The sequence below is a fragment of the Peromyscus eremicus genome, chromosome 4, assembly GCF_949786415.1.
Source record: "Peromyscus eremicus chromosome 4, PerEre_H2_v1, whole genome shotgun sequence".
Classification (NCBI taxonomy): Eukaryota; Metazoa; Chordata; class Mammalia; order Rodentia; family Cricetidae; genus Peromyscus; species Peromyscus eremicus.
Window position 1 is genome coordinate 122,615,809 of NC_081419.1, and position 15,851 is coordinate 122,631,659.

Below are 15,851 nucleotides of genomic sequence, written 5' to 3' on the forward strand. Positions count from 1 at the left end.
GTTTTTGTTCTTTTTTCTTTTGGGGGCCCGCCACCCAGCTCCCTAACAAACTACACATAGAGGCTTATTCTTAATTATGAATGCCTGGCCTTAGCTTGCCTGGATGCTAGCCAGCTTTCCTTAACTTAAATTATCCCGTCTATCTTTTGTCTCTGGGCTTTGTCCATTCTCTTCTGTAAATCTTACCCTTATTCCATGGCTTGCTGTGGAGCTGGGAGGACCTGATGTCCTCCTCCTTCTCTGGCTCCTTGATTTCTTCACTCCTCCATCTTTTTTTTCTCTCTTTTCTCCCAGATTTCTCCCTCTATATAGTCTTTCTGCCTGCCAGTCCCACCTATCCTTTCTCCTGCCTTGTTCAGTTCTTTATTAGACCATCAGGTGTTTCAGACAGGCACAGTAACACAGAGGTTCACAGAGTAGAACAAATGCAACATAAACAAAAATAACACACCTTGAAATAATATTCTACAACGAACCTATAATGCAATAAGTCTATATAAATACACATATATAATTTACATGAAATTTTTTCATTTGGGTTGACGTGCTCTCTCTAAAAGCCAAAGATGACCCCTAACACCAGGCATGAAAAGCCCTCTTTTGAGCTGTTGGTTGGTTAGGGTCTCAATGTAATAGCATTACAGGCTATTAATAATGCCTTTGGATGCCCCCCACAGGAGTGAAAGGAAAGTCTCTATTGCTGAAGACACCATACACTTCAAACACAGGGGCCAGAGACACCTGAGCTGGAACTGACCTGAATGCCTCCTCACTGAGGACTCGTTTTCATAAAGCACCAGGCAAGTATCCAAAGGAGGGAGGCAACCAACAGTCCTGCTCAGCTATGATGCCCTAAACCACCTTGATGAACCAGTATGGCACTATAACCCTAAGAGTGCAGCAGTACTACTCAGACCTTGGCAGTAAACAACAGCTCGGAAATTAGACTTAAGATCTGCTCAACAAAAGGAAAATCTGCCTAGTACTGACAACCTAGCCAACTACCCAGGACTAATGAAGTCATGGATCTTGAAAAAGAACCTACAACCTCCACTTTAATAAACAGCATAAGAATAAGCCCTACATTCTAAATATTGGTCCTTATACCTACAGATAAGTCTAGTCCTCATCCCCTTTCAAGGAAACTTCTCTTTGCAACAGATGGAAACTATTACAGAAAAACAACAATTAATCAAAACACAAAGTTGTGGTGCCTAGTCCCAATAGACACATCTACAAAACAACTCCCAAGCCTAACTAAGGCTCAGGGAACACTGAGGAAGAGGGGGCAGGAAGATTTTAAGAGCCAGACAGTCAGGGAGTTTGCTCTGAGATTTTTGTCTCCTAGTAATGTCAGAAGCTACACTCATAGTGTCACCAACATGACTGCCTAAACATGAGCTGAACAAAGATATCAATAGACACACCAAAATAGATGGGGGGGGGGAGCCCACAGCCTTCCAACCTACACAAGGAACCATAGACAACTAAGGAACAGTCAGAGTGGGAGGAAGAGCCACCAATTGGTCATCCAGTTTCAAATGGTCAGTCCTATATTCATAGATACATACAAGTAACATTATATAGAATAAGCAAGTTAAATGTGGAAACACACACACACACACACACACACACACACACACACACACACAAAACAATTAATAAAAAAGGAGGCCAAAAATTTGAAAGAGAAAGGATGGGTATATGAGAGGGTTTGGAGTGAGGAAAGGGAAGGGGGAAATTGTAATAATATAATTATAATCCCAATAATAAAGGAAAAAATAACAAAATATAACAAAATAGCAAAAAATTAGCACAGCTGCCATATGGCTGTGTTAACTATGTGATAATGCTATGGTCTGAATGTGAAATGTCCCCACAGGCTCCTGTGTTTGAGCATAGCTAGTTACCTGTAATTTGGAAGGTTGTGAAACCTTTAGGAGGTAGAACTTTGATGAAGGAAGTGGGTCACTAGGAATTGTCCTTGAGGTTTATAGCTGGACCCTGCTTCCTGTACAGTCTCTTCTTCCTGTTCCAGAGGTGAGGAGGTTCCAACCACATGGTCCTGTTGCCATGAAACCACCTACTATCACACTTCAACCATGATGAACTTCTCTTAAATCATGAGCCAAAGAAATCTGTCCTTAAGTTGCTTTTGTCAGAAATTCTGTCGCAGCAATAAGTAAATACTATAGAGATCAGTACCAGAAGTGGGGTTATTGTGATGGCAGACCTGATCATGTGGCTGATTGGCGGAGAAATATGGAGGAGTTTGGAGATACAGGCTAACAAAGCCCTAGAGTGCTATAAATAATGTGCCATTGCACTGGGTGTAGAGACTGCTAGAATGCTTACATAGATGTGCACAGTGAAGGTGTTACTTACCAGGCTTCAGAGGGAAACAAAGACTCTAGTAGGAACAAAGCCATTTGCAGCATATTTTGGCAAAGACTCTGGCTATGTTCTGCCCATCCTGAAAATATGAGTGAGAGTGAATTAAAAAGTAATGGACTGTGTATTTTGTAAAATTCCAAGACATGATAGCACTGAAGCTAAGAATGGTTACCACTTGGTGCTCTTAATCAGATTTATGGTGGGCAACTAGAACAGAAAGATCTAAAAAATGTAGTTTAGAGGAAAGGAATAGGAGCAGTTCAAAAGCTGTGGGTAACATGGGCTTGGAGAAGGCATCTTCAAGTGTTAAAGAGATTTGTGCCATGAAAGAGAAATCACAGGCACTGAGTAGGACAGGAAAAGTGCCGTGGGGGAGGGTCACACCCACTCCAGAACTTGTTTGAAAAACTTACATTTTAAAACTATTTTTTATTCTGTATAGAAGTTCACTGAGATGTATAGACTTTAAGTCTGGTTAATCTTGATGCATGATTCCCACCCCACCCCCCACAAGTTCTTTACAGTAAAGCTTTAATAAAAATCATTTTATGTGTACATTTGTGTGTATGAGAGTAGAGAGGAGTGTACAGTGGTCAGAGGGCAACTTTCAGGAGTCGATCTTCCCTTCTACCTCATTGAAGTAGGGTCTCTCTTGTTTTTGCTGCTAGGCTGCATACTCCAGGCTTGCTGGTCCAAGAGCTTCCAACTGATTCTCCTGTCTCCATCACACACTCCAACTCATAGGAATGCTGGGATTACAGATGAATGCAACCACATCGTCAACTACTTAGTGAATTCAAGCCAGTGTGGATTACATGATACCTTGTCTCAGAAAGAAAGAAAGAAAGAAAGAAAGAAAGAAAGAAAGAAAGAAAGAAAGAAAGAAAGAAAGAAAGAAAGAAAGTAAGTGATGGAGAGGGGAGGGAAGCAGAGAAGAGACTATAACAGAGAGCCTCCAGGGCATCTTGCTCTAACAGACCCACCTAGGGAGGTGTTCTCCTAGGCTTAGTCTACTGCAGCTGTGGTCCAAGGAGGCAGGCTACACCTCAAGCTGGCAGAATCTGGCATCCCTCCTCTCCTACCACAGAAGCCTGAGCTTCCACCACTGCTGCTGTAGGTTGTGGGGAGCCAAAGCCTTGAGTGAATGTGTAAAGAGCAGATGAAGTCCTGAGTGAATGTGTACTGTTGACATGGCCATGGCCATGTCATGACCCAATGTCTCACATCCACGGAAAATTGGCAAAGCCTTCCCCATATGGGTCAGGCTCAGAATTAGGGGCAAAGCCTTTCTCTGGTCCAAGCGCAAATATTGACAGTGTTGATGACTGACCAGTGTGTGCAAAACTAATCAACTACAACTTCCTCCTCCTGGATGTTTACAGACTGAGAATGCTTACCCAGAGACCTCTGACCAAGACAGCAAACCTCTCCCCAGGTGCTGTAGGTAATAATCACACTGAGGTTCTAGGCTGTTGCATAGTTGGTACCCTCCACCAGGGCAATGACAGCCCACCTGACCCCAGCTTTTCTGTAGGTGTGTCCATGTGTCTGTCCTTTCTGTATTCCCTCACTACTCCTTGTCAAGGGCAAGTGTAGAGGGCAAAAAGGCCTTGTGCACACAGAAAAGCACTGGAGAAGTTAGACACACAACTTACCTCTTCAGTGGAATGAGGTGCATAGCTGTTCTTCCTGGAAAGCTAGGAATGATGTAGTTTTACAACCTGGCCATCCTTTGGGGTCTAATGAGACAGGATCTGTATGCATCTCCCAGAATTTATGTTTTTACTTATCCCAAGCCTTTTCCTCTAAATCTTGAGCATTGCTTTTGGACCATAAGACCCATTCTTATGAGTGATGTCATTTATGTTTTACAACAGTACAAGTGACTTCTGTTATCTTAGGGCCAGGCCAATCCTGACACCCACAGGCATTATGTTTACTTCAGTCAAACTCCATAGACCCTAAACCTCAGGCACTATGTTTGAGTCAGCAGTGGCCATTCTCATGAAAGAAGCTAGACGAACTTTGTAAAGAAACTCAGTATAAACATCTCTTAAATTGTGCACTTGGGACTGAGTTAATTGTTATCTGAATACTTTTTTCCAAAATTGTGCTGTGTTAAATATGACTAAAGCAAAATGATCTGGGCCAGACTCTAGAATCGTGGTCCAGTGCGCTTACAATAAAATCGGGCTGAGCCACGAGTGTCACCCCTGTTTCTTCATGGATCGTTCTTCCCTGCCTGCTGCAAAGTCTGTAGGAGAATCACCGCAGGCAAACCCTTCTGGACTAAACGGCAGGCAGCCAGGAGACTGACTCCACGTACTTGGAATCCTCCAAAGAGGTAGGCGAAAACAGTCCCTCAAACAGGTATTTCAACCAGAATCTCAGAAAATTCCTAGGACACAAAGAACATCTGAATCCAAACTGGCTGACTCTGTACTAAGGTCTACTGAGAAATCCTGGTAAACTACTGGTTCTATAAATAAAATCTTTGGGCTCCCACATCAGAAGGCAAAGGTGCTTACACACCTAAGAAATCAAGGTAGGAGTGCATTTCAATGCTAGCATACACAGCCAACAGCAGTGGGGCATTTCCCAAGAACTCAAGAGGGAAAGTAAGTCACACTTCTACCAAACAGCAGCAAGTCAAGTGCCACTGATACAAACCAAAACTTCAGGAAGATACAGAGGCAACCAGAGAATATCAGTGGGGTGGCACTGGATACATTTTCTTAAAGATCTAAGACCAAAGGACATAATGAGAAAGGTTAAAAAATAAAAATGCATGGGAAAAAATTTTTTTTGTGTAAGTACAAATAGCAAAACTCCCACACCAAACCAACAAAAGCAGACAATGGAGGAAGGTGAAGTGACGCACACTTTCAAGTACACAGGGAACAGGTATTTTCCAGAACGAATGAACTAACAAAGGCCTACGTAAGGAACAGGAACGGGACTAATTTTAAAAACTTTGTCAGCAATGTAACAGCTGAACAAACCACAAATGTTCCAGATAAAAGAGATCACAAAAAGGATCAGATAAAATATAAAATACAGCAAATATAACGAAGTACTTCAACAGCTGAGAACCAGTCACATCAATGTCACTTTCAGATTGGCTCACAAAACAGAGCCACAGGAGAGACACAGCTAATGTACAGCTCTTCCGAAAGGCTTGGGATACAGACCAAGAAATGCACCAGAGAGATGCCTCGGCCACCCTTACAGAGGACCCAGATTCAATTCCCAGCTCCTGTAAGGCAGCTCACAATCGTCTGTAACTCCCGTTCCGGAAGATCTGACACCCTCTTCTGGGCTCCTTGGGCACCAGGTTTGCATGTGGTACACAGGCATACCTGCAGGCCAAACACCTATACATATAAGATGTTTAAAAGGTGTTTTAAAAAATATACCTATCAAAAGTTTGAGGCCAGCCAGAGCTAAACAGTAAGACCTGTATTAAAAATAAAATAAAACCAGAATACACCAGCCAACTTTGGTTAGATGTGTTACAACCTCAAACAGCCCTGACATCCTGCAAAGGCTCCTCTTGCTAAATTCACCTGCAGGTAGGTTTGATGTTGGTTCTTTCCTAAGGGCTTTCACTCTCTACCCCAGGATATCCTCTTTATAATTTCTCAATAGAATAAAGATTCAGCAGAAGCGCAGGGTGGTTCTGCATTTCCAAGGGGAAGCATATGTCTCTTCCGCTGAACTTCCCCAGAGTCAGTCATGGAGCCACAGCAGGCTCGTGGGGAAGGGGAGCTGGCTGACACAGGGCACATGGCCACTGGATGAATGTGTAATCTTTCTTATATAATACATAGTTCCAATGTAGGAAATGCACACAATAAAAAATGGACAAGGTACAATGTGGGCTCAAAAGCACCAAATAAGATAAGTTCATTCTATAATACTAAAGATAAAGTTCACAATGGATGTGAATATCTTTGTATGAAAACAGTACTTTCTTAAAGCAGAAACTACAAAAGAGGCACAGAGAGAAACACATGAAGAGAACACATTAACACACCTCTCTTAGTCAAAAGCAGATCAATACTTTAAAAAAGACACAAAAGGCCTAGTCCTAATTATATAGTCCGTAGTTAGATAGTATGGATCTCTATCAAACTGGGAAGCAAACATCTACCTTCTTCGGAGCTCACAAGGACCATTCAAGAGTACTGATAACATATTAGGCAGCAAAGAAAGCAAAGAAATAGCTGTTAGTTTTCTAATCATAAGGAAATAAGATGGGAATTTACCAGAAATACACAAAAAGGCTCCTCGGCCGAGAGGCTGCCCCAGAACAACTCCCGGATCAAAGGAGGAAACAAAGGAAGACAAAAAACCCCAAGTATCAGGTTCTACAGCACACAATTCAAGCAGTTTAAAAATTCACACCCAAACTAGATTCATGTAAGTAAAATAGAGACAGCAAATTAATACCCCCCCTGCAAAAAAAGAGCCACGGAGAAAAATAAATGATAAAGAAAATTAAAAAATCAGTTTTTTGACAAAAACAAACACAAACAAACAAACAAAACATCAACCAGGACAGGGCAATATTATTTACAACCACTCATGAGTAATTCTCAGAAATAAAGAATCTCTGAAAAAAATCCAAAGTACAAAAATCCCAGAATTACAGATTTTGATGGCATTTATTATTATTTCTCTTCTATATAATACACAATTATCCACATTTTAGTTCTTACATTGTAAGAAACATATACAAATACTCCCATCTTCTTACACAGTAACATCCGTCATCTACATTCACTGTCTTGTTTTTGAGACAGGCTGGCCTGAAGCTCAAGACCCTCCTGCTCCAGCCTCCTGATTGCTGGGATCACAGGCATGTGTAATGATTTTTCTGTTGCTTTTTCTCTTTTTGTTTCTGAGACGTTTCTCTACATATTCCTGGCTGTCCTGGGACTCACTATGTAGACCAGGCTGAACTCGCTCTGCAGACCAGCCTGGCCTCATACAGAGATCTACCTCCTTCTGTCTCCTTAGTGCTGGAATTAAAGGTGAGTACCACCATTAATCCAGCTGATTAATGACTTTTTTAACAGTTGAATCTACATTTAAGTATTAATCGTAACTAAGAACGATGTAAACGCTATCAAGGCTATCACATGACCATGCTAAACATGGAAACACCATCTTCACCGGAATAAAAACAAGTGAAGAATATAGATATAGCCTACAAAAACCTAAGAAATATTTGAATTTCACAAACAGATATTAAATAGACTCATGCTTAATTGCAGTAACCCAAAAGGATCCTTCACTAAATTTACACCGAGACCACCAAATATATAGCTCTTTAATTAGTCCCAAGATTGAGGAACATTTCAGCAAAGGAACCACTGGGGGCTGGGAATATAGCTCAGTGGCAGGATAAATAAATGCTTGCCTAGCATGTACAAGGCCTGGGGGCTGCATCCAAACAAAATGAAAACAAACAAACAAACAAATGAAGGTAGCTCAGAAAAACTGTCCTATCATTCCCTAAGTATAGAATGTGCACTGTGTAAGACAGCCTCAACCTGTGTTCCCCTAGCAACAAATGAAGAGAGCAAGCAGATCTTTGCAATTAGAAAGTATCTTACTGTTAGTTTGGCCAAGCTTAAGATCATTCTAGAAGTTTGTTGAGATTCTAAACTAGAATTTGAAATTAACTACATATTTCCACAGCTCCTCTCTGGTAATGCACTAGGTGGAAATTTGACTTTTTCAGTGGTAGTTTCATACTGTGCTCTTCAGAAAAAGTGAGAACTAATTTGACTCCCCAGCTAAAAAGATACATCTTTCTTCAGCTGGAATTAGATAGAAAACCAAACAAAAGTAACACTGGTGGCAGACATGTCTGCATCCTTCCTCAATGATTCTCCTGTAGGGGAGCTGCAAGGGACTTTGCTGGGGAAAGAAAAATGCACTGATACCCCCTCCCCACTTCCAGCTTCCAGGCAGAAAAGGCCTGTAGCTTAAACACCGAGGAACCATCCAATGGACCCACTCCTGAGAATATCCATGCCTATTTCCATCTAAAGCAACAACAGAAAGTCAGAGTTATGGAACAATACTGAGAACACAGTATTGCCACAAAAGCATTGTGCAGCATACAGGAGATGAACTCAAGCTAGGCTTTAATCTGCAGCTGGGAGATTAACAGTCAGTGATGTGAAACATCTGCAATAAGCCAAATGCCTTTTCAAATGTCAGCCACATCCTCAAAAAATCACCTGCGCATCTCTTAAATAAGAACTCTGATGATACTAAGGTGAACCAAGACATGTGATTATTAATTCTCCTTTACCCTGAGGGTATCACATGGGGATAGATGACACTACCATAAATGAAAGACAAAACCTAAGGGAGGCAGGCGGGGAAACATGTAAGGTGATGACAGATGCACGTAATGTCACAACCAATGAACTCTGATACAAAACCTTAGTCTTCCCATTATAACTCAAAGAGAAATAGGTCTGGTTTGGGGTTTCAAATACTACATACTTAGAATAAATCTCATGAAGCTCTATATATTCTTCTTCCCCTAAACTTTCCAGGACCAAATATTGCTGGACACCTCCCAGTCTTCATAATGCAAAGGACACTTGACCTGGCCAAAACTCTTAAGGTATTTGTTTACTAAAAGACTAGTGACCAAGCTTTTGGCTCCCAAATCCTGCAAAACTCAATCCATCTGCCCTTCTGCTTCCTTGATAAGAGGAGTTGACAGCTTTTATGAATATGTGAATAATCATCGGACAGCTGTTTCCAGCACCCATAGACCTAAGTATTTTAAAAATATAAACTCACTGATCACTAATCACGAGATAAACTGTGGATTATAGCAGAAGAAACTGAGGCCCAAAGAAGCAAAGTTAACCTGTTTCAGGTTCCAAAGCCATGACAATAACCTGACCTGCTGCTTCTACATGAGTAGGATGTAGTAACTCTAAAAACTGAGGGTGAATGAAGGAAGATGAAAGTCTTCTTAAATGGCCTGTCACGGACAAGCAGCAACAGTCAAAACGATGTTTCTTCAGAAATAAAGATTCTCCAAAATCCTTTTAGATGACTGTCTCAAGATTTGACCTAGTTTCCCCAAAACAATGGGCCTCTTGACCAAAAGCAATGTCCATAACTGGCTCAAACATCCTGATTTGAAATACGTTGTGCATTAAAATCACCTCCCACAGTGAGGCACGCTGCCATCAAATTTCACACAGTGAATCTCATGTGTTTTGTGACTCATAGACAGGAATTAGTAATTGGCACCTGCATTAAATACAAAGCAATGTTCCTTGTCCCTTTTAAAGGGGAAATAGAGTATCCATAACTTACAGCTATTGTTTCAAGCCTCATATTACATGAGAAATTTAGGACCTAGTAGTGATAAATGCCCTTAGAGGTCCCCAAGGATGGTCTCCTCTTTATCTTGGCTACCATGCTACCATGCACTGTATCAAAGTGACCCTAAGCATTTCCTGGAGATAGAAACATAACGGGGTTTCACTAAACTGTTACATAATAACGTATATTATAATTAGCAGTCAAATGAATGAAGTTGAAAAAAGCAAGTCAAAGCTCATTGGGCGCGTTTTCAGAACTAAGCATCCAAATTGAATTTGTACAGAAATAAAATCGTGTCTCATATGCAGCAGTTAAGTGTGTACCACTAGTCCTTCCCGATAATTAAAATCTGCTCTTAGTAAAGATCTTTCGCTTTCAAATGGGAAAAAAAAATGAGGCACACACGTAATTTCTGCCGCTGTCATAAACAGCTGAATCATTCGCATAATCAACAGCCCAGAATTCTTCCACAAGCTCTCAGTTCAGGTTCTGCTTTTTGAAAGCTCAGAATGCAAAAAGCCTTCGCTACTACAGCCTGTTAAGACGAAATCACGGGAATCCCAAAAGATACTGACTTTAAACAGAGGCAATGTTACGGTCCATCACACAGGAGGCCCGGGCTACGAATACAAATCACTCGGGCAAAGGAAAAACACACCATCCGAGGAAATGACTGTAAGGCCCGTAGGCTGAGGCCAGCCACCAAGTGCCCAGGATATAGAGGCGCCGATCTTGCGCTCCCTGTGAGGTGCTAACAGTTGCTAGGCACCAGGCTGAGTTCCAGGACCTACCCGTCCTGGCTCCCCCAGATGATACAAGGCCCGGACCAGGATAAATTAATGAATCCGGTCCGCCAGGAAGGTGGCGTTCCCAGAGGAGCAGCGGACCCTGGCACCAACACCGGACCATGGGCGACGCGAGGGGGCGGGGGTGTCACAGAAGTCTCCGGGGGCGTGTAGGCGTTCTGGGCTGTTAAAGGGTGCCCGGGGGGTGAGGGCTATCGGTTCTTCGTGCGTGGGGGGGGGGGCGAGGCGGGGGTGCCCAAGGCCTGAGGATCCCTGAAAGGTTCTGGGGCTTGCAGTGTGTGCAGACTAGAGCCCCCTAGGCATGGCCCCCGGGATGCGATGGCCCCTAGGGGCTGCGGGACCCAAGGCTGAACGTGGGCCACTTGGATGTGTTCTGAAGGATGTGGGAATCCAGGAAACCTAAGCAGTTGCGCGGGCACTCTGCGGTGGCAGCCGGCTGGGCAGAGGACCAGGCACCAAGAACCCTAAGGGCAAGAACTCTGGTGCTCACCCGAACAGTCCTCGGAGGAAGGAGTGGGAGGCCTTCACTCGTTTCTCGGCCTCTGCCATCAGCTGGACCGCTTCTCGCTCCTTCCCTGCGTTGTCCATGTCGCCCGCAGCCGCCAAAGCCTCCGCCGCCGACTTGCGATGCTCCCGGGACGACTTAACCCTTCCTCCAGCAGGTGCCGGCACGCAGGCGCGGTGCGTGGGGCCTGTAGGGAACTGTAGTCCTAGACTCCATTATAGTGACAGCTGTGTCAGCAGCTACAACTACAGTTCCCAGAAGGCTGCTGGGCAGGGCCGGCTGGGAGCCTGTCTTGAGGACCCTGAGTTCTCCCGGCGCTGGGAGGAGGGAGAAGGGGCGTGGCCCTCTGGAGGGGTCTTGGGCCAAGGTGGACTTCAAGGTTTTAAGTAGTGCAGAATTAGAAAATGACCTGTGGCTTCCAGGAGAGATAACCTAAAATACGCAGCATCAGGAATCACTGACCATGACTGAGACCTGGCAATGGATAGACGGTTGACTAGGGAATGTTAAAAAAAAAAAAAAAAAAAACGCGAACGCTCAACCCATATGCAGGTACTGCAACTGCAAAACGTAATCCAATGCAGCAGTTCAGCGCAATTTTGTCAACCATGTGGTGCCCCATCTCCCAACTCTCCCAGAAAAGGAGCAACAGCTGGCCAAAAGAGTTATTTTTAATTTCTGAGAGCAAGGCGTTAAAAATGCATCATCTTCCCCAACATAAATTCAGGGTTGTTTTTAAGCGTCCCCAAAATGCAACTTTCTATTGGTCCTTTTGTTTAGAAATGAGTTGCATCTCTTCCGTGTAGGCATAATCCATAATCCACTCATTTTATTGACCGAATTCTATTAAATGGCTATGAGCCAGTGAACTCCTTTATCCTTTACATAATACTGGCCACAGTGGGTGGATCTTGACAAAATTCCTGTCTGCCAGGAAGATTTTTAATCTACTAAATATCCATAGATAGATGCAATCCTGTGCCAATGTCTTCTAGGCCTGTCCCAGAGGGAGCTGTTTTTTAATACAATGTCTAGACCATCCAGGCTTGGCAGTGCTAATGTAGAGGTGGTGAGGCAAGTGGAATCACTGCCAAATGAGAGTTTCTGATGATTTAGAACTCTTCATGGATACACTGTGGGGACTGGAAAGCAAAACATAGCTAAAGAAATGAAGCCTATCTTCAGAGAACAAAGCAAGACAGTTCAAAGTCCTTGCAGATGCAGCCAAAAGGTGAGCAGACACAACTGGAGAGAGAGAGAGAGAGAGAGAGAGAGAGAGAGAGAGAGAGAGAGAGAGAGAGAGAGAGAGAGAGAGAGAGAATGAGAATGTGTACGTGGTGGCCAAAGGTTGACACTGGCTGAATGTTTCCTTAATTGTTCCCCATCTTATTGTTGAGACAAGGTCTCCCACTGAACTATAACCCATTGCTTAGGCTAGACTGTAGGATGGCCAGCCAATGGGTGAGTGGAATCAGCCTTTCCTGTCACTCCCCTACTCTCTCCCCAGCATCAAGGTTACAGATACACACCATTGTGCCTGATTTTGATATGAATGATGCAGATCCAAACTCATCCCCATGCTTGTACCACAAGCTTCTAATCCACAGAGGCATCCCCCAACCGCTCGTTCACTTTTAACATATGCTTTCCCATTTAATCTTCATCCATAAACTTAAAATTACATAGACATCATCAAGGTGCAGATTTGTAGTTTATGTTTTTTGTGTGCCAAGCCAAGGTCATCAGCTAAGAGGGAACATTTCCAATACAAAGCACTCAGGAGATATGACTATAATTGTTAACTGCCAATCATTGAACACATTAGATTTATATAACTTTTTCTCGAGGAGGCATAGTTGAGTTGTATGAAATTTGGCTCCTGTGTAAATATTCACATCTGTCCTGAAAAGAAGGGAAGTTGCTCGTATCTGGAACACTCTGCCACCAGTTGACTTAAGAGAATGCTAGCAGCTCTTTCTTTTTTTTTTTTTTTTTTTTTTTTTTTTTTTTTTTTTTTGGTTTTTCGAGACAGGGTTTCTCTGTGTAGCTTTGCGCCTTTCCTGGAACTCACTTTGGAGACCAGGCTGGCCTTGAACTCACAGAGATCCGCCTGGCTCTGCCTCCCGAGTGCTGGGATTAAAGGCGTGCGCCACCACCGCCCGGCTGCTAGCAGCTCTTTCTGATCAGTTGAAAGAACTGAGTTTTCTACAGACTTGCTCTGCATTGGAATAATTGGCACTGAGGATACAGCCAATCCTTATTATTTCTATATTCCATGTTTATAAATTCACTTACTTGCTAACACTTGTGATGTTCTTGCAGCCACTGTAAACATACTCAGAGTGGTGAAAGACATGAATGGACTGACATGTGACTTCTGGGTCCATCACTGTCCAATAAGCGTCCCTTTCATAGCCTCTGTAGTGCCATAACTTTTCATTTTAGTGATTTTTTTTTTATGTTGAAGGATTTGATAGATCTCCAATTTGCAGATGGCAAACTGTTGACTTTCAGCCTCCATAACTACATAAGCCAATCTTGCACAACAAATATCTCCATATGTATATGTAAATATGTATACACATGTATATCTATATTCCTACTGGTTCTGGGTCTCCCAATTCCTCTACTCTCTACTACTCTTTCCCCAGGGCATTGCAGATTACATCAATGAGGCTTGAATTTAGCCAACCAATCGTAAGAGAGAGGTCAAGGGGTGAATGCTAATACAGCATTTGTTTCCTAGTCCCTCCACAAAGTGGCCACTTGACACTGCCTGACTCTTTCTGGATTGTTCCATCCTCCTCATTGTTCTTGCTTAGCAGTGCTGGCATGGGTACTGCTACCCGGAGAAGACTTCCCTGTCTCCTGTGTCCCCTGGTTCCTTTGCATTTTCAGCATTGTGTAGACTTTCTGCTTAGATCAACAATCTTGAATTTTCCTTCTCTCTCTCTCTCTCTCTCTCTCTCTCTCTCTCTCTCCTTCCCTCCCTCCCTTCCTTCTTCTTTTCTTTTCTTTTTTCTTTTCTTGACAGTGTTCATCTGTGAAGTCCTGGCTATCCTGGAACTCTCTCTGTAGACCAGACTGGCTTTGAACTCAGAGATCTACCTCTCTCTGCCTCTTGAGTGTTAAGATTCAAGGCATGTGCCACTACCACCCAGCTTTCTTGAATTTTTCTTATTGCTATCATGCCCCTGCTCACTGCAAAGATCCTCACTGACGTGTTCTCAACTCATTGTATAAGGCTAGTATGATCCTGAACCCCAAACCAAAAGAGGATGACATGGGAATGGAGAAACGAAGGGCAATCTCATTCATGACTATAATAGATAGAGTATAAACCAAGCATGAACATACATACCATGCACAAAATCCAGATGATTGCTGACATACACGGAAATGCTAAAGTTTAAAATGTTTGGGAAAACATGGAGGAAAGTAGCATTATTATAATGTTTAAGTAGCTTTCTGACCTTGAATTCCTAAGACATCAAAAATGCAAACCAGAAGAAAGAAAATCAATACATTCACTCCATTAAGGTTAAGAATTTCTCTCCTCCAATGTACCAAAAATAAAATGAAAAGGCAAGCCACAACCCAGAAAAAAGTATTTGTAATATGTATACCCAAATCAAAGTAAAGAAAAGAATTATTCAGGGTAAAGAAATCTTCTAAATCAATGGACACAAACAGCCAAATAGAGAGGGGAGCAGAGGCCTTTAACTTTCAGATTTAGAGGATTTCAACACATACTTGGCCTTTAGCTTTCCCGGTTGGTGAGCAGGCTCCAGAGTCACTTGCTTTTCATTTTTTTTCAGAATAGGACCTGTTGGGAACTATTGTGGACTCCATAACACATGACTGTGAGCAGCACTCACCCTTCTATATGACTACAGAGCCTTGGAATTTACTTTTTCTACCTGTATTATTTTTAAAAAGTTTTGGGGGTTGGGGATTTAGCTCAGTGGTAGAGCGCTTGCCTAGCAAGCACAAGGCCCTGGGTTCGATCCTCAGCTCCAAAAAAAAAAGTTTTGTTTTGTTTTTTGATACAAAGCCAGTGTGAAGCCAGGCTATCCTTTAACTCCCAATCCTACCTCAGCCTTCTGAATTCGGGGATCATAGATATGTGTCACCACACCTGGTAAAAAAAAGTTTTGATTAATCATTATTATTTAATTGTACACATTTAATGCATATAGTGTGATAATTGAATACACATGTAATGATCAACTCAGGGTGATTAATTGTCCATCTCCTTATCATTGTGTTAAATTTCTCAGAGTTATTTATAAAATGCATACTAGGCTACTGTGACTACAGATACCCACTGTGCTATAGATTTACTTTTTTGAACTCCTGGTGTTTTGGTGCTTGCTCTCCAACTTCCCATTTTCCCCTATTATTATTCCACATTTAGCTTATTGTGTGTGTGTGTGTGTGTGTGTGTGTGTGTGTGTGTGTCTACATGTGGGTATGTGTACAAAAATGCAGGTGTTCAAGGAGGCCAGAGACATCAGATCCCCTGCATCTGGAGGTACAGATGGTTGTGAACTTCCTGATGTGGGTTCTGGGAACTCAACTTGGGTGTTCTGGAAGAGCAACAAGTGCTCTTAACTGCTAAGCCATCTCTCCAAGCCTGGATAACATTTTGTTGTTGTTTCGTTTTAAGATAGGTCCTTATTATGCATCCCACCCTGGCCTTCAATTCATGATTCTTCTCCTTTTAGAGCTCATAGTGCTAGGATTACAGGCATGTCCCACTAGGCCTGACAGGATAT

At 42.7% G+C, this 15,851-nt stretch overlaps 1 protein-coding gene and 1 non-coding gene across 4 annotated transcripts in view; one reads left to right on the plus strand and one right to left on the minus strand.

Annotated features, from left to right (window-relative positions):
• The window catches only part of Napb (NSF attachment protein beta), a 51,694-nt gene extending 40,479 nt beyond the window's left edge, over positions 1-11,215 (minus strand). The window contains exon 1 of one of the 3 annotated variants that reach the window (XM_059261581.1): positions 11,059-11,215. In XM_059261581.1, coding sequence (XP_059117564.1) covers positions 11,059-11,156 — 98 coding nt within the window. In that variant the 5' untranslated portion in view covers positions 11,157-11,215. Of the gene's footprint in view, positions 1-10,337; positions 10,689-11,058 lie in introns of those variants that run through there. The other 2 variants (XM_059261580.1, XM_059261579.1) reach the window with 2 other exon arrangements.
• A 3,798-nt stretch (positions 11,216-15,013) lies between these two features.
• On the plus strand, positions 15,014-15,095 carry Trnaa-agc (transfer RNA alanine (anticodon AGC)). The gene has a single exon. It is a non-coding gene; the product is annotated as a tRNA-Ala (tRNA).
• Positions 15,096-15,851: the final 756 nt, after the last annotated feature.